The sequence below is a fragment of the Nicrophorus vespilloides genome, unplaced genomic scaffold (genome assembly GCF_001412225.1).
Source record: "Nicrophorus vespilloides isolate i.1.1-1 unplaced genomic scaffold, Nicve_v1.0, whole genome shotgun sequence".
In the NCBI taxonomy this organism is placed as follows: Eukaryota; Metazoa; Arthropoda; class Insecta; order Coleoptera; family Silphidae; genus Nicrophorus; species Nicrophorus vespilloides.
In genome coordinates, this window is record NW_017099733.1 from 137,584 (window position 1) to 162,714 (window position 25,131).

The 25,131-nt window shown below is 34.5% G+C and overlaps 3 protein-coding genes and 1 long non-coding RNA gene across 4 annotated transcripts; 2 read left to right on the forward strand and 2 right to left on the reverse strand.

Moving 5' to 3' along the window:
- The first annotated feature begins 1 nt into the window (after position 1).
- LOC108565452 lies at positions 2 to 698 on the forward strand. Its single transcript, XM_017924925.1, has 2 exons — positions 2 to 340; positions 400 to 698. Exons 1-2 carry the CDS (start codon positions 77 to 79, stop codon positions 661 to 663), a joined length of 528 nt encoding a protein of 175 aa, XP_017780414.1. The 5' UTR covers positions 2 to 76; the 3' UTR covers positions 664 to 698.
- On the reverse strand, positions 655 to 3,386 carry LOC108565451 (activating signal cointegrator 1 complex subunit 2). Its single transcript, XM_017924923.1, has 9 exons — positions 3,306 to 3,386; positions 3,172 to 3,252; positions 2,989 to 3,057; positions 2,610 to 2,933; positions 2,352 to 2,555; positions 1,919 to 2,298; positions 1,709 to 1,858; positions 985 to 1,656; positions 655 to 909 (listed from the first exon to the last, which is right to left on the reverse strand). Exons 1-9 carry the CDS (start codon positions 3,339 to 3,341, stop codon positions 705 to 707), a joined length of 2,121 nt encoding a protein of 706 aa, XP_017780412.1. The 5' UTR covers positions 3,342 to 3,386; the 3' UTR covers positions 655 to 704.
- Positions 3,387 to 3,555: 169 nt separating this feature from the next.
- LOC108565444 (bifunctional polynucleotide phosphatase/kinase) lies at positions 3,556 to 5,500 on the reverse strand. The gene is made up of 2 exons (XM_017924903.1): positions 5,419 to 5,500; positions 3,556 to 5,172 (listed from the first exon to the last, which is right to left on the reverse strand). Exon 2 carries the CDS (start codon positions 5,098 to 5,100, stop codon positions 3,616 to 3,618), a length of 1,485 nt encoding a protein of 494 aa, XP_017780392.1. The 5' UTR covers positions 5,101 to 5,172; positions 5,419 to 5,500; the 3' UTR covers positions 3,556 to 3,615.
- A 145-nt stretch (positions 5,501 to 5,645) lies between these two features.
- On the forward strand, positions 5,646 to 14,251 carry LOC108565446. The gene is made up of 3 exons (XR_001891177.1): positions 5,646 to 5,728; positions 13,157 to 13,211; positions 13,919 to 14,251. It is a non-coding gene; the product is annotated as an uncharacterized LOC108565446 (long non-coding RNA).
- Positions 14,252 to 25,131: the final 10,880 nt, after the last annotated feature.

Here is a 25,131-nt window from a genome sequence, read left to right on the forward strand (position 1 = left end):
AAATTGTAAAGGTTTTGTGTTGTAAATAAAATTAGTTGTTATTTTTATTGAGTTATTTTTTTATGTGTTGTTTAAAATGAGTAAATCTACCAAAGCGGATTTTAAGAAAACGCTGGTGAGAAACACCACGCAAAGTCTACCGAAAGCTGTGGTGACAACAAAGACCAGTGGCAATGCTTCCAGAAAAGAAGACAAGCAGATCATGGCTAAAGAAAAGAAGACTTTGAATCTGGGTTTACCGGCGATCAATTCCAGCAAAAATTTAGTTAAAACAATGAAAACAGTGGAGAGTGTGCAGCAGAGGAAAGTCCAAGAAAGTAATTTGGCTTTGCAAGATGAGGTTTGCTTTTGTTATACCATAAACATTAAAGTTAACATAACGATTTGTTTAATTTGCAGATATCAAAGAGAATGAACTTTCCTTGTGATCGTGCCATTTACAAAGAACTGATTCCAGTCTGCTCAAAACCTGAACAGGTAATAGCTCATCCTGCCAGAGGACCTTTACCTCTGAAGGATAAAGAACCTAAATTGGAGAACTTCATCAGACACAAGACATTGCCAGAATACACTTGCTCTGCTGCCACACAATCACAGGAGTGGAATGCAGTTAGGGAACATGATGGATTTAAAATGTATAGATACATGCAAAAATTTAGTTAATAAATTACCATTTATTTGGCAAAAGAAAAACAGAAGTAAATTTAAGATGGAATCATTCCCTTGTTGCGTTTGAATTGCGCTCCGCCTTTACGATTGTGATTAGCGCGTGAACTTTTATTCGTGTTCTTTTTGTCGCGATTTTGTACAACTGACTTATCCTGTCCTTGTCCTTTAGCTTTTCCCACCACATCACCGCCTCTACGACCTCTTGAGGCTGTTTGTCTCCTTGCAGCTTCCCTTCTTTCCCTAAATACACAAAATTAAATATTTCATTTAGCTCTGACTTTGATTAGATAGTAATAATAGTGATGATTGCTGTACCTAATAAGAGCAGGATCTTCGCAGAAGTTTTTATTGGGTTTAGGCGTTTCTTCGTCCTCGCTTGAGCTGGGATCGCTTACTAAATCGTAGCCTTCGAACCGATTTTCCATATACTTGTCCTCTTCGTTAACTAAAGTTCTGACACCTTCCACGTCGTCCCTATCATCGTATTCATCATCATACATATCGTACGTTACGTTCGATGATTTCAGGACGAAATCTCGAATCTCCTTCAGGTTAGACTTATCATTCAACATATCTTTAGCGTCGTGGTAGGTGGGTTTCTTTCCGCGATAAGCAAGAATCGGCTGCTCGGGTTTAGGTTCTGGAGGTACTCTAATCATGTCCCTAGGTAAATCTTGCAAATTGGGCGATAAGTTATCATCCAATATAGCACTGATCACCTCCATCGAGTCATAGTTGTAGAATTCCAAGCACCTCAGGATAAATTCATCGCCAAGATCTGGAAGCATGTCAAGCACAGAAGCAATCCTCTGCTCAATTTCAGTTTCGCTCAATTTTTCCTCATGACTACTCGTAGTAGCTCTTTCCTCCTTAATCGTGACATTCTTTGAAACGGGAGGAGTTTTCTCTTTAAGTTTCGCTCGGATATCGTTCAACGTTGGTAAAGTACTTAAACATTCTAAAATGTAATCGGATCGCATTGTATCTCTAAAACAGCAAATGTTAATACTAATTACATTAAATTAATTAGCTAATTTACAATTCCGGATAGAAACTTGAGATTATTTGCAATTGCTCATCAATAGGGTAACTGTTGTGGTAATCAATAACGAAGAAGTCATCCTCCAAAGTAGCCGACAACAGTTGCAGTAACTGCTCCATGTATGCATCTTGTTTCATTGGGTTCTGTCTACAACGTTATAATTAAATGAATTTCTCTTACATTTCTATTATTACAAAATCAACTTACTGGCACTGCAATATTTCATCGGTTAAATGTGTTACGTAAACGTGGAAGCAACTCAAGATCTCCGAAGAGGCCAAATTGATTCGATCCGTCAACTTCTCTTTTGCCGAACCGGATTTCTCTACCAACCGATAGATTGTCGGAAATACCCGATTGTAGAAATAGGTCAACCTGTAAGGTATGCCTGCTTTCAAGGAATGAACAATCGCCGGATCGCAGACTGTCATCAACGATTTGAAATAACCGACGGTGTGCATTATGTAATTGATCATCTCTTCGTACCAGGTTGGATCAAACACGGAAGGCTTAGGCCCAATCGACAGTTGAATTAGAATATCTTTACCGTCGAAACCGCAGATTACACCACCGATAGTTTCCAACACCTAAAATTATATTAATTAACAAATAGTAACATTCAAACTTTTAAATACATTACAGATCTTGTGTAGTTCACGAAATCGTCCAACTTAGTCTCATAAGTTTTCTTGTTGTTGTCGGCGAAGTAAAATTTGATTACATCTTTCACCAAGTTATCATTGGAGTATTTGTATACCCAAATTATCTGAAGAACTGTGAAAAATGACAACAATTGCTGTTCTTTCAGCAGCTTATGGACAGTGCTCTCTGACATATATTCCATCTAAAGAACAGAAGATGTATTACATTTTCAAAAATAAATCTACGTTTAATTCACCTCAGTTTCTTTGTACGTCAACATTCTCCCATAGATCTGCGCGACTTTAAAGTAAATATCCTCGTACATTTCCAGATGATCGCGTTTCAGTTCTTTCAATTCGTACCAGTCAAGTGCGTCAACTAGGAAGCTTTCCAACATAATCTTCACTTGCGGATCGTGAATTACGTAACACCAGAACTGCTGGTAAGTGCATTGCAGAAGGAAATCCAAGCATGCTATATACTGCGAGTTTTTACCAAATTCCACGTTTTCTTCTGGTGGAACATCTGTGTAATATGGTTGGAAGAACACATAAGTCCTTTGCTGAAGCCAACTTTTGTGCTAAAAGACAAGTGTTAATACATTGATAAACATTCATAAATATTGTTCATTTTACCAAAGCTGGTCTCTTTTCCACATAAACATCATAGTTTTTGTTCAAATTATCTTTCAGTTTCTCCAAATCCTGCAAAACATTATAAATTCTATAATAAATCATTGAGACTACAACTATTAAAAAAAGAAATGATACATCCTGACAATAAGGATGCAATGGACAGATTTGATGTAACATAACTACCTGATTCTTGTCAACCTTTTTTTTCTTCTTGCAACATTTGATTTCCAAGTTTAATTCATTTAAAGGTAATCTATTCGGATTCTGCAATTAATATATTAACAAATAGAAAAAATGTATATTATAGCTATAATTACTTTAAAAATAGAGCCATTTTGCAGTAGATAATCCATATTATTACTACACCTTTATTACTTATTTGGTTCACGTCAGGATATTTCACATTATTATGAAAAACATATGTTCGTAGTTCATGCATTTGAACTACTGCAAATAAAGTTGCATATATTACAATAAATTTATTTTTCGAAATTGCTTGAATTTTTGTAATTAAAATACTTCTAATATGGATTTAATAAGTTTTCTTATTGTATTTATTTGTACTGTTACAATTTTGTAATAACTTAAAGGTAATTGAAACAACTATATGGTTGGAATTATTAAGTTTTACTTTTCTAGGAAAAACTTTCTATAGTATTTTCCAACATCTGAATTCTCGAAGTCCAATTTGAATTCGATTTTCTTGATCTCATCGATTCCCTCCTTCTTTTCAGGCTGTACGAAATTTTTGAAATAAGTATAGATGATGATATCGTTGACCTGCTGATGAGTGTTTTCGGTAAACTGCCGGAATTTGTTATTGTGCCTCGCCATATCCGTATTTACGTCCATCACGAAAGCCCTGCAAGGCACTTTGAAGTTCTTTGCGCAAAGCACAAACTGCTTTCGGGCTTCTTCACTTGGATTTGTATTATCCACCACAACTGATTTCTTTTCCTGCAACGCTTTCTTCACCGCATTCAAGCATGCTTGTGCGGTCTTCAGGGTATCCCTATTCACGTAAACGTATCCTGCTGGTATCAGGACCTTCTTGCAGAATGTCGACTTTCCTGATGCGGGGCTTCCAACCATCAGAATCATCTCTGGAGTTTTGGGTAGATCAATAGTATAAACGCCCGTTTCTACCTTAGATGGATCGAATTTCGGCGGATCGTAGGTGGATTTCGGTGCATCCAAAAAGTATTCCTCCGGCGTATAAAATTTCAACCCAACGTTCTGAGCGAACAATCGATCAGCTAAAGAATGATCTTTGTTTATTTTCAATTTCTTGTTTCCGGGTCTTCCAGCAGCGTCGCCCACATAAAAAGATTCCTCAACATCAGCTTCAGTTACATTCTTGAGCAAATCCCACATGCCAGGTGACGGTTTCCTGTACTTATCAGAATCAGTTGAGATGAACACCAGGAAAGTCAAACCCAACTTCTCCAAGATATTGGTAACCTTAACTTTGAATGCATTCACTTTATCATCTGCATTGTGAAGACCCCTCTGGTTTGTGAACAAGACCAACTTGAAATCCTCACTGATTTCTTTCAGTTTCTCTGTGATATTTGGGAACAGCAAAACCCAATCATTCTCATCCACTGGGAACCTCTTGCCAGACTTGGTTTTAATTAAAGTACCATCCAAATCAAAGCTGGCCACTTTACTGGTTTCCTTGATATTCTCAGGAATGTATGCAATCACATTAGGTCTTAGCTTCTTCCAAACACCATCACCTTGCTTAGCAGCAGTTTTGATTGCAGGTGAAGCTTTTGCAGTTTTAAAGATTGAGGCTATTTTCATCTTCTTGTTTGCTTGATCTGGAGGATTATCCAAGGATTTCCTTTTACCTTGCTCATAGAACACAGAGTACGTGATGTTCTCGTCAATTTTAATGAGATCGCCATCGCTCAATTTGTATTCCTTCTTGGGGATCAAAGCATAACCATTGAGTGTGGTATCAGAGGAATCCTTCAAAATTAAAATTAATTTGTTATTAGCTTGAGACAACTTCAAATTCTTATCGTCCGGAATGTTGACGAGACTTTCAGTTATTTCTATCTTCTTATTTTTCGCCGCATTCAACAAATACCCACGAATTTTATTCATCTCACAAATTTTCTGCAATTTAAGGTTATGTTATTTACTTACTGTTGGTTTTTAAGGAAATGAATCAATTATCTGCAAGTAAAGAATCTTTAAGAACAATAAGAAGTATTAATAACAATTCTATTGGTTAATTAAGTGAATTTAGTAATTAGGTGTTTTTTTTTAATAATTTTAAATTTAAATTAAGTTTTTGTATGATTTCTACAGATGGAGCTAGCTGTGTTAGGGTATTAGTTCGACTTTTCCACATCCATGTGGGGGTTGGAAAAAAAACTTTTTTCCCATGGGATTTTAGGTGAAATTACGTTCGCATTTAACCTGTAGCTTAAGCCAGACAAATTTCGCGTATTTTTCCAGCGATTTGCTTATAATTTTTACTCTGGTTCTACTTTTGTTGCTTCTTTTTTTAGGTTGCGCTGCACTGGTAGATCTATGTTGTGCACTGACGTCAAGTTGACTTGACATTAGTCGGTGTATTCGCGTAGCAGACGTGAATATTTTGCGCTTAGTGTTTATTATTGAAAAAAAAGTTTAGTAAATCACGGAACGTTTTCGGATGTAAAAGAGAATCGCAGCAGCTTTACACACGCAGACACTCAGGAGTACGAATCGAAAAAGGCAGATTTAGGTATAAAAGTAGTTTAGAGAGAGCGGTGGAGAGACACACGGTGGTATCTCCTGGCAGAGCGGAATTTTTGGCCACGACGAAGTGTGTAAATTTTTTTTCTTCACACGAAAAGTACGGTCGCATTTCGGTTATTGTTGCGTCCCGTCGACTGTATTGCATTGTGTACGTGTATTTTCGATAGATTTTCTCGTATTCGTTACCGTTTTCGATTCGGTTTTTCTCCCTGAACGGAGGGCGGTGTCAGCTGATCTCTTCGACTTCGCTCCTTTCATTCCGTATTATTTTACTTTGTCGTCGACTTTCATTTCTCGAAATACACATACATATATCTCATCCACTTGGGAAAAGACTAAAACAAAAATAGAAATCGAGTGCCTTCTTTTAAAATAAATGTGCACGCATTTGGTGAGAAGAGGAAAAGTCGCCGGGTTCTAAAAGGTAAACTTGCAGCCAGCCTTCCTTCGCCGTGTCCTACCTCAACCCGATCCGCGTTTTCCCAGCGCTATTTTCGCAATTTTCACTGCCGCCTGACACGCAAGCAGAAACCCATATTACCGTGCATTCTACAAAAAAAAATCTTTCCCAACCTATCGCATCCCCTATCGCATTAATCGATAACAACGACGAGGTCTATGCGATTCAATTCCTTTGCCTTCCGAGGCGCGAATTCATAAATACTTAATTAATATATGTATTTTATATACATTTATATCTGCATGTGTATGTCTATATATATAATGTGCACCGTCTGCGCGTTCGCAATGTATTCCTCGAAGGTCGCCAATTTGAAGGTAACAACATGCCAGCGACTTATGCCGCACCGCCACCGCAAAACTGTTGGAATTCCATCAGTTCTGTGTGTGTCCATCTTTAGAGAAAGAGCAGCAGCAGCAGTAAATTTTTTCTTTTTTTTGCAAAACTATTTTGCTTCTAATTGCTTCGGTCCGAGAGACATCCTTCCTACATTCACAATGCACGGCATCCACTAAATCAGGTCTATCCTTGCGGAGATCAACTTTCTACAACGTGTTACTTGCTATTCTCATTCCGTATTTAATGTATAAATCGACTTCAATAATAAGTTACTTACATCACAAGTAACTAATTGCTGTATCTTCCTTGATTGTTCTCTTTAAAAACTACAAAAAAGATGTTTAATTCAATTTACAATGTGTATAATTGCATCATTTCAGTTATTAAAAGTAATTGGTGGAAAACACAGCTTCTTTTCCATGCAGACGATATTGATTTTTCTCTCGAGAATATAAAAATGAGAATGTTTAATGCAATTGATTTTCTTTTGGATAAAATTGAAATCTGAATGTTTTCGAAATCTATGGAATCCCGATTTACGTTTACTCGCACTAGCGACTGTGAAATTGGAATACATAATTTGTGCAGTGGTTATTGCGTCATCGAATATTTTTTTTGTGCTCGTGCAGCCTTCGGACGAAGAATTGCAAACGAAAAAATATATAATATGGACGAACGTGTTGTGTGAATACAAAAAAATATTAATATCCGTAACTTCCGTTTGAAGAGTAGATTAGTTGAAATGAATAAGTATAACGAGTTATGTGTATTTGCTACAATTAATGTAATCAAGAGTTTTTTTTTTCTCCAAAATTTTCAACTTGAGAAATATTCCAAATCCTTTTTGTTTGCTTTTATAAATATATTAAATAGAGAAGAAATATCTTTAAGAACTTAGGATAAATAAAATTGATGTACATTTTGTATATTCACTAAACTGATGTATTTTATTAGCTAAATTTCTTCAAAACGTTCAAAATTGTAAAAAAAATATTAAGTAAATAAAATGAACTTAGGACAAATAAAATGAACACAATTTACCTGTGAAAAGTTATTTCAATTCACTAAATTGATTCATTTAATAATGAACGAAGACTTGTGATGGAAACAGCTTAAGAATTATAGATACTAGAGCTGCAAAGTTTCATTGGTCTTGAGAATTTAAAAATTACGTAAGTTTTTTCTTTATTTTGTAAAACGAATGTTGGGCTGAAAACTTGAAGCGCTCGAAAAATAAACGAACACACACACAAGTCATGGTATTATTTTTCATAATTGGATATAAGTACTAAAGGAAACAGACACTAATAATAATATCGAATTCTCATAAACATGAAAACAGATTTTTGTCCTTGCGCGTACGTGGAGAAACATGAAACCGTTTTCGTACAGAAACTGTTTGTGATAATAGGTTTATTTTTGCTGTATATATAATTACAGTTCAATATTATCATTTCGAGAAAACGTTAATTTAATTTATTGAGAAATATCGGAAAAATCTATGTATTGTTCTTGTTTTTTTTTGCAAATGTTGTTTTCTTAAATCAACTACCTTGGGTACTAAACTATGTGGAAATTAGTCATAATAATCGCGTGATAAGAGAGGAGGAACTGGAACTGAAGTGCGAGATACGTACATTTTATTTATACCCAATGCATGTGTATATATGAAACGCATGAATCATTCGGTATTTATGCCTTACTTTACACAACTCTTCTTTGTCCCTCCAGCATTATTATTACTATTTGCGTAATTGTTTCTCAATTTCAGGAATAATCAGACAACAATACAACCATGAATCAGACAATTGAAATACTGTTAATGTTTTCAGTTAAATTCAGATTTTTCATGTGGGAATTGAAAAATTTCTACGATTGACGCACAGAGAGTGACCTGAACAGGTGGTAACCATCTGAGTAGGAACATCCCGATTATCGGTGGCAGATCTCACCCCATTTCAGTTCTATTTCTGTACATCCGATTTCGAACGTGAGATCACCGACGTAAACATAAACGCAATAGTAACGTTCCTCAACTGTCTTTCCATATTCCTCAACTGTCATAGGATCCCAGGTGGCCATGATTTAATGAAACTAAACTTACAAACGCCTATACATCTCTTGGCATCTTTTTTAAGGGATTTGTTTGAATGCAATTAAATTATTGTTTAAATTATTTTATTATTTGCTAAACGTTTATTGTTCATGCAAATAATGCAAAGCAAATATTGTTGTTATCTGTACTACTCTACGCATTAAGTAAACGAATCGTATCTATTGTTTTGTAATATTGTATTTAGGAATGTTGACACATTCCAAAAGCAGACTAATCATAAATACACACGTTTTCAACATTCTTGATTTCTATAAATACACGTTAATAATTCATGTTGTGTTTTATGAAATATTGAAAAGCTATAATAGTTTGCTTAAACTTTGGTATACAAATTACAATTAACTGTTAATCATAAATAAAAACATTCTAAACATCATTGCTTAATTTAGTATATATTCAATGAAAATCGTAATAACTTTAAGTATTAGTCAAATCATGTTTCTATAAAATTAAAAGAAGTTTTTTATATATAAATCAATGATAAATATAAAATATTGATTATAAAGTATACATGGCACTTCACTAATTTATTTTGTATATCATGAAGTATTGGAAAGCTAAAGTTAGCTCGAGTAGTTTTCTTAAACTTCGGTATCAAAATTATAATTAACTTGTATGATTTCGGGCAAAAGCAATTGGGTTCAGTTTTATTATTCGTGTTTGCTTTTTAACGAGCAGACTTTGAAAATTTGTGCACTACAGTGTGTGCAAAGTATTCCTCATGCCCTGAATTTGTTTCCGTGGATATTCGCTGCATATATGATTTTACTATCAAGACTGAATCGTATTGAAATATGTGTGCATATTATATAAGTTTGTATGATGAAGATAGAATGAGATAGTTCTGTTATGTAACCATGACGGATGTGTCGAAGCAATTGTTTTAATCATAAATTTAGAGTGCGGAAAGGGCGAATTTTGCATTGTGCTGCATCAATTAAAACGAATAGTTGGCGGATGCAATTGTTTTAATTTGATGGCAACGTGCGGTGAAGAGTTGAAAAGGGCGGATTCTGTGAAGTAGCAGCGCGTAATGCACCTTTATTTCGATGGTAGTAATGTAATGACTATGATGATGATGATAATAATGATAGTAAATAGATGAGATGACATTAGAGAGAGGCACGGTCTATGGAATGGGGCTACGACGTGACCTAGCATATCCCATTCAGCTTTCTCCATGTACAAGATCAGGGTATATAGGAGGATGGAGCGTTGTTGTACATTGCGAGGTCGATGACCAGACTTTGGGGAATCAGACAGAAATAAACGGCGTTCTCTCCCAATTCGCGACCGGCAAAGGACAAAGGCACAGGAGAGGACGAGACACACACAAATGCAGTGTGTGCGAGAGGGAGAGAAACGTTGAAAGAGAGAGGCTGCCGCTGGGGGGTTGCTAAAGTTCGAAAGGCGGATGCGCCGCGACGCGGGGGGGTGTTCGCGCGAAAGCTCCGTCGACGCCCGTTGGGATACGGCGGAAAAACGCTGAAACGTAGGAAATGCCTCTCACAAAATTTAATATAAATCCCACTGGCTGTGCGCGAAAAACAAAACACTGGTTGCGGCGGTGAAAGTTGAGGATCGATTGATTGTTTGTTGAGATCTAGACTTCTTTTTTTCTCTTGATTATGATCTTGAGGATATCCGTAATCTTCAGGGTTAAAAGTCGGGTTTTTTTATTGGTGTGTGGGGTAAGAAGAAGCAGCAGCAGCAGCACCGGAGGGAGTAGCGCAGTCTAGACGGTGGATTCTCCCCCATGCCGCTTCATTTAGGGTGGTTACTATTAATACCAAAGACGGCGGTGGCACATGTGGGACACACAACCCCTCAGGTAGACACGACACGTGTCTAAATACTAGCTGCATTTATATAAATATCAAGTGTGAAGTTAAGGAAGCATGAAAAACAAAAACAGTCGAAGATCAGCAGGGGGTGGTGGCATTGCGGAAGTCTTGGTTTACAGCGAGATAAAATTAGCTCAGGTTTAACGACCTTATCCAGTTATTAGGGGGAATTGGGCCAATTTCCGAACGCCTTTTTTTTTGGTTCTTTTCCCTCTCAATCACATTTTTAACTTACATAACACACGCATTCAGAGAAGAAAAATATTTTTTTTTTGGGTATTTATGAAAAGGCTCCATTCAATGTTGGGATTACAGTAGTATACAAGAGGCGCACGGTCTGGGCCATCTCTCCTTAACGATAAACGACAGTTTAATCAAACTAATATCGATTATGTGGGCTTCTTCGGGCTCTTGAATGCAATCGTTAAATTGCATCCAGAAAAGCTGGATTCAATACATAGAGACCCCCATTGCATCAAAGCACAATCAGTGCTTTTTCTTTTTAATTTTATTTATTTTCATTACTTTTTTTTTAAACAGATTAACCACTCTGGATTCAATTCTCCATTCATTTTCGTTGCTTCTTTGTTTCGATTTTCTGTGTGGTGAATTGAAAGTTTCGGAGCTTCGCTGCGGTGTGTGGGGTGTGGCGTTTCCGAAAAACGATTAGTTTCAAAACTTCTGCTGCCGCCGCCGACGCCGCAGCCGCCCCCGGTCTTCGGGTGCGACGCCCTTCAGACGTGGCCGTCGCCGTCGCAACCGCCGCCTCCTTCCATAACCGAAGAGAAGCGAAGAGTATTATGTTATAACCAAATACGGGAACTTGACCGACGTCGGACGCACACGGAATTTCGGCTGCGAACAATAACATGCACTTATTTAAATTCTACGTATTATTATTATTTACGGTTTTCGTATCCGACTACAATAATATTTGTAGTTTCGTCTGGACTTATCGGGCGCGGCAAACAAAGTGTTTATTTATTTTCCAAGTACTTATTTACTTTGTCATCCTCAAATACTGTGAATCTTTTGCTATCGTTTTACGATTATCACCCATTATTGATATATTTACATTGTGTAATTAATCTACATTCATACATAAACCTACAATTGCATTAATACTTCTTGAGAAATCATAACAAAACAACAACAAGTATTCTTTCTAACAACTATATTAATTTAACTAAGTTACTTTTGAAAATCATTAATTATTGATATAATTACATTTTATAATGAATCTACATAAATTTAACACTTCGACATACGTATAAAATATAAGTTATGTAACGAAAAATAAGTAAATAATTGAGGAAATACTAAAGAAATACAAAAAAGTCAGTGTTTAATTTGACTATTTTTTTCAAAACTAATGCGCTGATACCATGATTTGCATTAAATGTCTTTATATTATTCCATACTTTCTGACAATTTTTTCACATAACTTGAGAACTTTAGCTTGAATTACTGGCTACACTTTTGTTAAAAAACTGCTTACTAGACTGCCGTCAGAATTACTTTACAAGTATTGTATGTCAAAGCCTTAAAAGTTACTTGAGTAATGATAATAATGCAAGTAATATTCATTTAAATTAATTGGCAAATATTGTGTAAAGAGTATTCGTCCAAAGAAATATACTGTAATAGCAAAGTTAAGTCAGGTCAAGTCTGGTTAGGTCAGGTATGTTTAGGTTCGGTTTAACGATCGCGTTAACCCTAACATCCGAGTTACGTAAAATCCAATTCGCATTAAAGTCATCAACGTCAACATCACGTGCAGGCAACGTTATTTATATTTTATAATGATTCCGTTTACGTAATACGCATTTGTAGACAATGTCGTAGACCGACAAAACCATTTATTATAATCGAAATTGACGTTTTGTTATGTAATTGGTCGAAGTCTTTCTGCCTACATTGTTCAAAATTAATGCAATTTTTATACAAGTAATGCTCTTAAGTAAAGAAATGTAGATATTAATGTAATTATCGAGGCAACGGTGAAGTTAATTAAAAAAATACAATTTTTTTAAACGAAGAATAAGATAGATGAGTGCACTTTTATTTAATTATTGTTAAAAGCGTTGCTCGAGCGTAGAAGAAATTGTCCTTTTGCTCTCCTCGCTTGCAAAATGAATTTACCAGGATAACGACCCGCCCGCCTGCTCCCTTTTTGTGCAGTGCGGAGGAGAGTTGTAGCAGAGCGTGCTGTGTAGACTGGGTAGTAGTAGTTGTAGTAGTAGTAGTAGGAAAAGTACTTTGCGGTTTGCATTCTGTGAAGGGCCCCCCCCTGTTCCGACACGCATGCCTGCGAACCGTTGCTGAAAATCAATATGGCAAACGCGAGGAGATAAATCAGTTCCGTCTAGCCGAAACTATTATCCTCATTATAATGATATCCATACTACACCTACCTACCCCACGCATCATCAATATCACCCCCTTTTATTCAATATCTTTCGTTTACTGCTCTTAGTCGTCTTTGAAACAAACACAACTTTGACCCTTTGCAAAAGCGTCAGCAGCAGCAGCAAACGAAGAGCAGCAGAGTTCATTTATTTTTCATTTTCATAAAGCCCGCTTGTCGCTACTGTTGTACCGTACGCGATGGATCGTTCTCTTTAATTAATTTGAAAATGTAATTTCGTTTTTCAGGTTGGTTCGAAATCGTCTGTCGCGCCGATCGAAGGAGACCGGTGGAAAAGAGCTGGTAGGTCGGAATGATAAGAATTCCTCAGGTTTTAATTACTAATCGAATCGAGCGGATGGATGGGAGGAGGTGGTTGGGAAAGCTATTTTCAATAATGCGCCGAATGCACGAAGATTATTGCGATCTCCGCGAATTCGCGACGTTCGTAGTAATAACCCGCTTAGCGCGACTGTGAGAGAGGAGACATCTTCCAGACGTCTCTCATCCTCTTTCCTTTCCTTTTTTTTTTTCTTCTTTCACCGTCCCATCCAGACGGACCGGATTGTAAACTCACGTAAACTCTTCGCTGCCTGCACCCTTCGAAAACCCCCAAAGATTTCCTTTCAGCCGGTGTGCATGTTTTTTTTTCTCCTCCTCTTCCTCCTCTCGCTCTTTTCGTTCTTGCTCTTTTCTTTCAACACACGTGAAGATCTAACCCTCCCGGTTTATCGAGCGGGCATCTCCTCTCTGCACGGTCTCGCCGGATTTAATTAATTGTTATAACGCGTTCCCGAGATGTTTTTATAAATCATTATTATTCCCGACAAAGCTCATAAATAATGTTTACATACATTGTCCCGTCTCGGTCCTCTCTTCATCTCGGTACTCGCTTCGTCTCTTTCTCTTTCGGTGCGTAGGTGTCACATGACTTTGATCTTGACACAAGCCGCGCATTCCGCGATCTCCTTATTGTTTACTTTATAGAGTTCTCTCCTCTGCTCTCGCAGATAATGACAATTTCAATGGAATACGTGCATTTAAAAATAGTCTTGCATTCGCGAGATTCTTCCCCCAAAATGGCGATTCGTGGGACGGACAGATGCTGCGTTTCCGAAACATCCCCGAAAAACATCTTCCTCTCTGACGCGACAACTGATTAATGGTCCGAGCCTCGCGTTCGCCTAATATCACCTTGAAGGGGATGAGAAACGTTTAAAAATAGATCGCTTTGCTTGCATCTGCATCCAGTTGTAAACTGTCTCCACGGAAATTTCAGTCTTAATTCTTACATTTTTTTTTTCTTCTTGATCTTCAACCATACTTTATACATCAAATTTCTTATCTCATCCCTTGATTTATGGAAAAATTTCATAGTTGAAAACGTATTTAGATATTAAGTTTAACATAAAATTCATTATTTTCAATGCAAACTAGATGTTTATTAAGAAATAAATTACGATCTTTTTTTTCAATTGTTTTAGTAAATTTCTTCTGAATTTATGTAACAAATTTGATAAATCTGATACAAATGATGTCACATTACTCACTCACTAACAACATCACTAATTTGTCCATCAATATCAATCATCATTGATTACATGATTTGGAAACATTGTTTTATTTGTTTCTAACATTCATGAGTTAATTGCGTTAATCTTCATAAGACAAACAGTTTAGATTTTCCCTTTAACTGAAATTGTATAAATCTTTCACGATTAGATTTGTTAAATTGAATTTGATTTGTTGAATTTAAACGTTGATTTCAATTAAAAACGAAAATAGAAAGTAAACAATTAAAATGTTTTAGTTTTAATGATCATTAAAATTATCCTTACTCAATGTAAATAATATAAAATTCCCGATTTCTAAATTGTTGACTAAACACAAATTCTAAGAAAAAAAATCTCTAGTTAGAAATTTTTTAACTTCTTACAAGATACGTATGAATCATTTTGGTCGTTGGTCAATCTATAAATTTATTTTCTAATAAATAATACTTGATTAAATCAAAGAAATTTTCTACATTCATACATAAACCTACAATTCCATTAATACTTCTTGTATTCTTTCTAACAACTATATTAATTTAACTAAGTTAGTTTTGAAAATCTTTAGTTAGAAATTGTTTAACTTCTTATAAGACAAATATGAATCATTTTGGTCGTTGGTCAATCTATAAACCAATTTTCTGATAAATAATACTTAAATAAATCAAAGAAATTTTCTACATTCATACATAAACCTACAATTCCATTAATACTTCTTGTATTCTTTCTAACAACTATATTAATTTAACTAAGTTAGTTTTGAAAATTTGTAGTTAGAAATTGTTTAACTTCTTACAAGACAAATATGAATCATTTTGGTCGTTCTATCAATCAATAAATCGATTTTCTAATAAATAATATTTAATTAAATCAAACTAAGTTTTTAATTAATGTCCAGTCACAATTCGCAGTATATGTTTGTGTTTTTTTTTCATGTAAATATTAGTAATTGAAATGACTGGCATGAAAATACCCGAAAAATACTCATTCAAACAACAAAAAAAAATGTTATGAATGAAACCGCGTGGATGCTTTTTTTAATTATTTTTCCGAACAGTGAATTGTTTTCGCTTTGGCACAGTTTACACCATAATCATTTTGTGTGTACGTACTTTTAGTCACGTACGTTCTGTGAAAATGTGTTTTGCACATTGAAAACGATCGATTGTCCCTCGGCTATGGGCATTTTTCATATGAAAACCACCGGATTTTTGTTTTCAAATTTAAAAAACGCATCGGAATTCAATGATCCAGTTTATAAAATTGGATTAAATAAAATGGGATAGTTTAAGTATATGACTGAAACTGTGAAAAATGTGATTTAAATTTCGATTTTCTAATAAAATATTGGGACAATTTTTTTTAAATCATTGGTAAAATCAGTTAGGTAACAGTAATTTGTGTAATGTAGACATTGACTGGGTGTATAATACATGTGATATCATTGAATATGTAGGGAAACGGAAATAACATTCTTTTGAAATACGCTTCAAAGTAACTTTGATGATTCGTTAAAATGGAAATGGGTGGTTTCTGTTCAGGCCTTTCGTTATAGAAGTCGCGTGAATGCTGGGCTCCAAAACCCATATATAAACAACAAGTGTCAACAAATTCCGTCCCAATGACAACGACGAGCAAACAATTCGCTTGAACGAGTAGTACATAGTAATCATCGGAACCTTTGAGCTCTCTCACTCGTTCATTACATGCAAAACGGGATTTATCCATGTTGATTTTATCCCGGATTATATACCAATTTTTTAGCCTGCAACATGATCCACAAACGAATAACGAAATGATCGTCGCAAATATCGACGACTCGCATCGAATCATTGTTATGATATGCGTGTAGAGGCTTTTCTCTCTCTCTCTGTGTGTCTAATGCTAATTACGTCACGAGTGTTTCGCTAATTAAAGTGTGCGTATTTCGAAATGATTGCGAGTGCGGCACGCACTGCATCCAGCACGTGGCCAATACTAATAATCCATCCATACATGCACCGCGTTTCCTAGTCAAAAGCGGAGATTAGCATACTGACAATTTTCGATAATTAGTCAACTTTCTATGCAAATTCCTTCCTTCATTTTCGTGCACGCGACCCGCGACAGGAATGCAGCTGCTGTGATATAATAATAATGCATTTTCTATATGGATGAACTCGGAATTCTTCGACGGAGGGTAAAAAAAATGCAATATGCTCGTAGATATTCGTTCGATATATGCATATTGCTTTCAGCATTGTCATCTGCAACAGAAAAAAAAGTTGAATTTCAAAACGTAGGATTCTCAGCTATTGAATGTTATTTTTTTAATAAATAAACAAATATACTTGAAAAGCAGTGAGATGTAATAGCAAAAAGATTACAGAGTAAAGTTTTATTTATTTTCGTCAGATAGTTTATTACAATTTTTTGTTTGCTTTTCTTTATAAATGTACGTAAATTTCAATACTCTTCATTATTGATCGAAACCGTAAATTGCTAAAATAAATTGTACTACTTTTTACATTTCAATACTATTTATGTTGCTGATTCGCAATTTTACAAATTTCACAAATTTCTTATTGATTTTTTGTAGTTTTCTTTGTTTAGATTTGATAAATATATTTGATTAAGTTACGAGAAATTAATGTTTTTGCTCTAAATCGCAATAAAAAGGATAATATAGCAGTATATTAATTTCAATGATAAAAGGATTCGAGTCATTAATTTTAAGAAATAAACTTTTATTCATTCCTTCTTTCGATGTCCTTGTTTTCTTTGTATTGTATACAGAATTATATTAGTCTGTTAGTGAAGTTTGTATTAATGGGGGTTGATTTATTTATTGAGTTTATTAGACACACAACAAGAAGAAATCAATGCAAAAAAGGATATAAATCAGTTCGTTAATTTAATGAACAAATTGATCTTCGTTTTGACTTTCGGTGTCCTTATTTTCTTTGTAAAGTATATAGAACTGTATCCGACTTTTGATTAAGTTTCAAGAGTAGTTTGAAGATACTAATAAGAAGTTATATTATTTTTAAGGATCAATGTCAGTGTCCTTGCGGTCTTGTCTTTGTCTCTGCGCATCTTAGAGAAATATATTAGTCTGTTGGTTAAATTTGCATGAATGGGATTGATTTATTGAGTTTATTGGACTAATTATATCTACTACAATTAGAAGAAAATGCAAAAAAGTATATAATTCAGTTCTTCCATTTAATGAACAATTGATTATCCTTTTTTCTTTCGGTGTCCTTGTTTTCTTTGTAAAGTATATAGAACTATTTNGCCTCCTAGAGAAATATATTAGTCTGTTGGTTAAATTTGCATGAATGGGATTGATTTGTTTATTGAGTTTATTGGACAAATAATATCTACTACAATTAGAAAAAAAATCATTGATCAAAAAAGAATTGATCTTCCTTTTGTCTTTCGGTGTCCTTGTTTTCTTTGCAAAGTATATAGAAGTATTTTCGAGTTTTGATTAAGTTTCAAGAAGTAATATTATTTTTGAGGATCAATGTTAGTGTCCTTGTGGTGTTGTCTTTGTCTCTGCGCCTCCTAGAGAAATATATTAGTCTGTTGGTTAAGTTTGCATGAATGAGATTGATTAATTTATTAAGTTTATTGGATAAATAATATCTACTACAATTAGAAGAAAATGCAAAAAAGTATATAATTCAGTACTTCCATTTAATGAACAATTGATCATCACTTTGTTTTTCGTTGTCCTTGTTTTCTTTGTAAAGTATATAGAAGTAAAGTATATAGAACTATTTTTGAGTTTTGATTAAGTTTAAAGAAGTAATATTATTTTTGAGGATCAATGTCAGTGTCCTTGCGGTTTTGTCTTTGTCTCTGCGCATCTTATAGAAATATATTAGTCTACAATTAGAAGAAAATGCAAAAAAGTATAAAATTCAGTTTTTCCATTTAATGAACAATTGATTATTCTTTTGTCTTTCAGTGTCCTTGTTTTCTTTGTAAAGTATATAGAACTATTTTCGAGTTTTGATTAAGTTTGAAGAAGTAATATTATTTTTGAGGATCAATGTCAGTGTCCTTGCGGTGTTGTCTTTGTCTCTGCGCCTCATAGAGAAATATATTAGTCTATTGGTTAAGTTTGCATGAATGGGGTTGATTTATTTATTGAGTGGGCATGGGCGGAATCGCCGCCGCCGTCGAGTCTAAGTATAGAATATTCACACGTTTGAAGTAAGAAGTGCAAGGATAGAGGACAAGGATGAAAGACAAAAGGACGAGATGGTTGTGACCGGTTGGAAGACGGAGAGGGAAGCGGACGATGACGCGTCGCGGTGAAGGGTGAGGAGGAGGCGGCGGGCGTCGGTGGCGGCAGTGTGCGAAATTTGAAAAGGTCGGGGCGGCGGCGCGGCGCGACCGCACTCTGCGTCCGGGACGAGGGCGCCTCTCGTGGGTAATTCGCGAACCCGATGACAGGCAAGATGGTGTCCGAGTAGTGTGCGAGTGCGGGGAGTGGCAGTTTTTAGCACAGTTTGGGGTAACACTGCATGTAGACCACGAAACCAAAAAAAAAAAAAACCGAAGAAACCTAAAGAGGAGAGAAAGAGTAGAACTGAGTTAAGAATCGGGAAGAAGAGATAGCGAGAGAGAGAGTAGAATAATAAAGGCAGGCAGAGAAAAGGTGCACACGGGAGGACGAATTTGTATCTGGAAATTCCGTGTCTGCTGCAGAATCTGCTGTCAGACGCCCGAAAGTGCAGAACTACCGACCGGCCGGTGCGCACCTGCAATTCCGCACGGAGGAGAAGAGCCGCTCGCTCAGAACGTGACAAAGTCGTGAGAGTCGTGTTTCCATAGAAATTCGCAGATTTCCCCAAAGATCCTCCATCCGTTCGTTCGGTGGTGGCCCTGTTTTCCGCGAGAGAGAAGAGAGTCGCATCAGAGAGTATACAGTAGCAGCACTCGTCGAGGTGCCGTGATATGACATTAAACACATTAGTGCCATGACGTTTTAGATAGGACACACCCCATTATAGTTGTCAACTGTCTGTGATAATATAACTATGGCCGTTCGTATGGAAAACGCCGCCAATAGGAAATTTAACTACAAAATGACTGTAAGTCTAGTTGCCCAGAATATCACCATCTTTATCACCGGAACCATTGTTTTTTTTCGCACTTCATTTTTATTTATTTCTTTGTCGCCACCGCCCCCCAAATCCCCAGGACAACGCTCTTCCATTGTTTCATTTTTAGTTTAGTTTACTAACGCATTTACACCCCTTCTCACCATTATTGTTATTATATTATTGTTTTTATTTTTTTCGCATGCCCGAATCTTACGGGGGGGGGTCAATGAACCGCCCCCGCCGCCAGGCCCCACATTTGCACGCACGCACCCAATTGCATAACCCCCATTTTCTCCACGCCTTACGCCCTTCTTGTTCAATCCCCCCAACGTTCGTGCATGTTCTTCATGTCCACGGAGTCCGGCCACCCTCGGCCCCCCAAGGTCAATCCCATTCATGTGGCCGTTACCCGGCGCACACATGCACGCAAATAGCCGTCGCGACGCCTCTCCCGAATCCTTCCTTCTCTCTTACACACACTCTTCCTCAACACCAACGTCTCGTTTCTTTCATTCTTTTTTTTTTGTTGAATACCGTTCTTGTTGTTGCTTTTTGGTTTCGGTTGCGTGACGTGCATATTATTGATTTTGTAATCAGCGCGCGGGGAAATGCAAGACTTCAGAATATCAGTTCACTGCCATTGCAATATATTCGGAATATATATATATATATATTCTGCTGCCGCCTCCGCCGCTGTATTGATATTTAAAACCATTGTTCTTTCACCAGCCACCGAAACCAACCCACCCTTGAGGCCTCACAACACCGAAGGGTCATCAATTAACATGCTACCCCCTTTTCAGATCCAAATGGAAATTAGTGATCTACGTGCACTATACGCATACGTTCAAACAGAACAGGGGTGACCAGCCAAATGCAATTTTACTAATATAATTGCAAAATTGAAACATTCTGTCTGTCTGTATATCAATATATAACTATTGCCATTTCACTAATTAAGACTTTCAAAACAATTAATGGTCAAATTATCAATAAATAATTTACATATAACAGAAGTATGGGTACAAAGAATTAATCTATAAACTAGCAAGTTTACTAGCTAAGATATAAAAAGTATGAAATGGACACAAATATTAATATAAAATTTCAATGATAAATGGAAATAGAAGTTTGCTTTGTTTAATTAATTAGCACTGTTTTCTATTTGCAGTGAGAAAATGTAATAGCTATAAATTGTCCATTCATCACTATTGATTTCATTCTGTTTCCAAGGAAATAACGTGCTAATTATTATTGAAAGGTGAAATTTGGTTTGGAGAAGAAATGTTTAGTAAGTGTGAAAACCCGCACTTAAAACATTTGGGTTTTAAAAAAATCCCATTTTTATACTATGTAAAATCTATAATTTAAAGATATTCAAAACAATTTTTACCAAGTGCAAAAACAGAAGTTTTTTTTTATAATTTCATTTAAATTTTAATTCGATAAATTATGGTTACTTTATTATTATTGATTTCTATGAATATGAAATATGTTTAATCATTGTAAATTTTCATTTGAAATGTACATGTTTATTCATAACGAAAATGTAAAGGAAATATTAGAAAAATCTGTTTTTTTTTTGTGGAAATCATTTTAATAACAAATTACGTATTTGCCGGTGCGCGAAAGGTCATAGTTATTAGGTTTTTAGCCAAATCTATAAATACGTGCACACACGTATAATTGTAAATGCAAATCTAAAATTGTAGGAAGCGTAACAGGAAATCCCGGAGATCGTTCTTTCTCTAGTTATATTCAATTATATTAGCAACTTAACTGCAACCCAAACCGATGGTTAAACTGCTGTTAATTGTTTTCATGCGGGTTTGATGAACCTCCTCGTTGTTGTTTCATTATTTTTTTTTTGCGCGTTCGAGTAACCCTTGCGACCTTTCGCCCTTGGCGAATATTTTCACTCGTCGGCCGAAAATAAATTATATAAACTTAATTAAGCGACGGGCGCGCAGCAATGAAACGTTTTGTTTCTCTTTTCAGTCAACGCGCTTCTTCATAATAAGAAGTGCAATTTCGAAAAGCATCTTAATTTTAATGTTTTTGTTTTCTTACTGAGAAACATGTTTTCTAAGCGTGAACAAATTTACATTAATTTCATACTAAATGTTCGTTTGGGGTTCAAAGCAACATTCGCTGTCTGCTTCTCTTATCTGGTGAGGAAAATAAAATGTGTATGCAGAGTTTGGCGATAAATGAAACGTTATCGCGGTCTGAGGCCTAATTATAGCAAATTGTTTCTCGGAATTACATCGTAGGACATCGAGAACAAAAAAATACAAACCTTTGTTTAAAGTTTTCCTGAAAGTTTAGATTATTGTTAAAATCTCTGCTTTACGAGAAATAATTACCTTGAAGTAAGTTTGAGGGTTGCATTTTAAGAACCGATAAATACTTGAACGACGTGTGGCCTACCCTAAATGCAGACCGACATGCAAAAAACGCAACTTAATTACCTTAAAAGTCCCATTTGAAAAGACAAATTGCTCTTGGTTTCTTTCCATTTCGATATTAATTCAGATTATAACATTAGTCGTGTCAAGACTTGGTTTTATGCTAATATCATAAGTATTAAGGTGACAGCAAATTGGTTTTACCTAAGTTCTTCTGTTCACTTTAATAGAAACAAAATGTAAACAGTATTAGTAATATTAGCATAGATACATAAACTATTATAGTTTAAACAATTTGATATTTCCTGTTTACGACTTTGTTTACAAAACAGTATGTTGGAAACTGAACGAAACGTAAACGTTTTAGGAATTATTGTGTTTTTTTTATCGTGTTAAGTAATTAAATGTAAAAATGAACTGGCATATTCATTGGATTGTTGGGTTATTCCACGGTGATCGCGTTTTGGATAAGGGTTGGTTAGAGATCCGGAGATAGGCACCCCCTCTGTGTGTTTTATGGTTAAGTAAATGCACCCTACAGGCTTCTAGTGTCAACTTATTGCAAAATATTGATTGTTAGCTAATAGCTGCTACCCAATACCATCAAGTTATTTCCTTAAAAAAAAAGCAAGTATAATCAAATCAATGTGCGATTGTAACAGAACAGGAAATATAATTCCTTATCTTCTCGAGCACTCGAAGTGCTTAGGCTATTTCACAAACTGCTGTATTATGAACGACGTTGACCGCAATAGCATCGCAAATGGCCACTCTACACCGAATTGCCAGAACTGCAATTACACCCAAACTGCAATTTCATTTATGGAAAATATCCGTGATCCATGTAAATTGGGCACTTTAGTTTTGATAATTGTTATAGTGATGATTAAGATTTTAGTATGACTGGAATCTATTTGTTTACTATATAATCATAAATGTTTGTTTATTTTTAAATATTGTCATTTCGCTAATTGCGTTCAGTGTAATTAACGTGTTCGGTTGTTTTATTGCGTCAATTAACCGTACGCCTTTCATGTGACGTTTTTAAATGTCATAAATTAATTAATTTACATAAATTTGATGCGTCTCGACGTGTTTAATCGTTTATAAATTTGTAAATTTCAGTGAGTTTCGTTACAAATCGTCTATATCGAAATGTTAGATAAAGATGTTATATTATAGAAATAATCTAAAAGGTCTGAATTGAGGCTGCAAATGTGGAGATTTACAAAAAAATGAGTTGACCTAGGTATTTGTCACAAGGCTACATTTCTGTAACACATTTTTCTAAAAATTAAAAACAAAGCAAATATTTTCAATTACATTTGTAATCATATCTTATTTGTTGAATATTATTTAATTCAATAAATTGTTGTATTTCGAACATATTCAAAGCAATGTTTACTTGTAAATATTTATGTGAACGTATCTTTTCAACACAATGTTCAAATATTTGTGTTTTGTGCGCTCTGCTTGATAATTTGTTCACATTTTATGATTATTTGAGTTATTTACAATCTGTTGATTGTCAATTCTTCTGTAAATTTTTCAAATGTTTTCGAATGCTTCTTATTTAATCAAACAAAAAAATCTAAACAAAATTAATAAGTTGTTCAAAATTTGTTACTTGATCCTATTTGTGTTTAGCGAGTCATTTTTCCACTGTACTTTAGAAACAAATGTATTTAGCTTCAAATGATATTCAAATTACAAATTATTTCATCAAATACAAAAATATATTTTGTACTTTTTCAGTCGTATTTTCCTTCACAGTTAAAATATTTTGAAGATAACTTCGATACATTTTCTAATTTCATATAACAGAAATTTTGATTAATTTGTCATAATTTTCGTTTTGTTTCACAAACTCGATTAAATCGATTTATTCTTATTTATTTCTTTCTTACATTTAAACTTTCAACCTAACGTTACTAGAGTATTAATATTCATAAAATCGTCTATTTTCAGTCATATAATTTTGTATTTGTTGATTATATAATTTGAATAACTTTATTACAATGATTTGGTAATAATTTCTGTTTTGATGATTCTGTTTTGAGTTATTTACGATCTGTTGATTGTCAATTCTTCTGTAAATTTTTCAAATGTTTTCGAATGCTTCTTATTTAATCAAACAAAAAAATCTAAACAAAATTAATAAGTTGTTCAAAATTTGTTACTTGATCCTATTTGTGTTTAGCGAGTCATTTTTCTTACATTTAATTTTGCTCATTAAGCGAAGTTCCACTGTACTTTAGAAACAAATATATTTAGCTTACAATGATATTCAAATTAGAAATTATTTCATCAAATACAAAAATATATTTTGTCCTTTTCAGTCGTATTTTCCTTCACAGTTAAAATATTTTGAAGATAACTTCGATACATTTTCTAATTGCATATAACAGAAATTTTGATTAATTTGTCATAATTTTCGTTTTGTTTCACAAACTCAAAAGAAAACTCAAATAGTTTTCTTTTAAATCGATTTATTCTTATTTATTTCTTTCTTACATTTAAACTTTCAACCCAACGTTACTAGAGTATTAATATTCATAAAATCGTCTATTTTCAGTCATATAATTTTGTATTTGTTGATTAATTAATTTGAATAACTTTATTACAATGATTTGGTAATAATTTCTGTTTTGAGTTATTTACGATCTGTTGATTGTCAATTCTTCTGTAAATTTTTCAAATGTTTTCGAATGCTTCTTATTTAATCAAACAAAAAAAATCTAAACAAAATTAATAAGTTGTTCAAAATTTGTTACTTGATCCTATTTGTGTTTAGCGAGTCATTTTTCTTACAATTAATTTTGCTCATTAAGCGAAGTTCCACTGTACTTTAGAAACAAATGTGTTTAGCTTCAAATGATATTCAAATTAGAAATTATTTCATCAAATACAAAAATATATTTTGCACTTTTTCAGTCGTATTTTCCTTCACAGTTAAAATATTTTGAAGATAACTTCGATACATTTTCTAATTTCATATAACAGAAATTTTGATTAATTTGCCATAATTTTCGTTTCGTTTCACAAACTCAAAAGAAAACTCAAATAGTTTTCTTTTAAATTGATTTATTCTTATTTATTTCTTTCTTACATTTAAACTTTCAACCCAACGTTACTAAAGTATTAATATTCATAAAATCGTCTATTT

Excerpts from the sequence above, each read along its gene's own strand:
- LOC108565452 (XM_017924925.1), top strand. The coding sequence starts at position 77 with ATGAGTAAATCTACCAAAGCGGATTTTAAGAAAACGCTGGTGAGAAAC. Across the intron at positions 341-399 it reads ATTTGGCTTTGCAAGATGAG|ATATCAAAGAGAATGAACTT; the intron begins GTTTGCTTTTGT and ends TTTAATTTGCAG.
- LOC108565444 (XM_017924903.1), bottom strand. The coding sequence starts at position 5,100 with ATGAATAAAATTCGTGGGTATTTGTTGAATGCGGCGAAAAATAAGAAG.
- LOC108565451 (XM_017924923.1), bottom strand. The coding sequence starts at position 3,341 with ATGGATTATCTACTGCAAAATGGCTCTATTTTTAAA. Across the intron at positions 2,934-2,988 it reads TGGAAAAGAGACCAGCTTTG|CACAAAAGTTGGCTTCAGCA; the intron begins GTAAAATGAACA and ends CTTGTCTTTTAG. Across the intron at positions 1,657-1,708 it reads TCAAGTTTCTATCCGGAATT|AGATACAATGCGATCCGATT; the intron begins GTAAATTAGCTA and ends TTGCTGTTTTAG.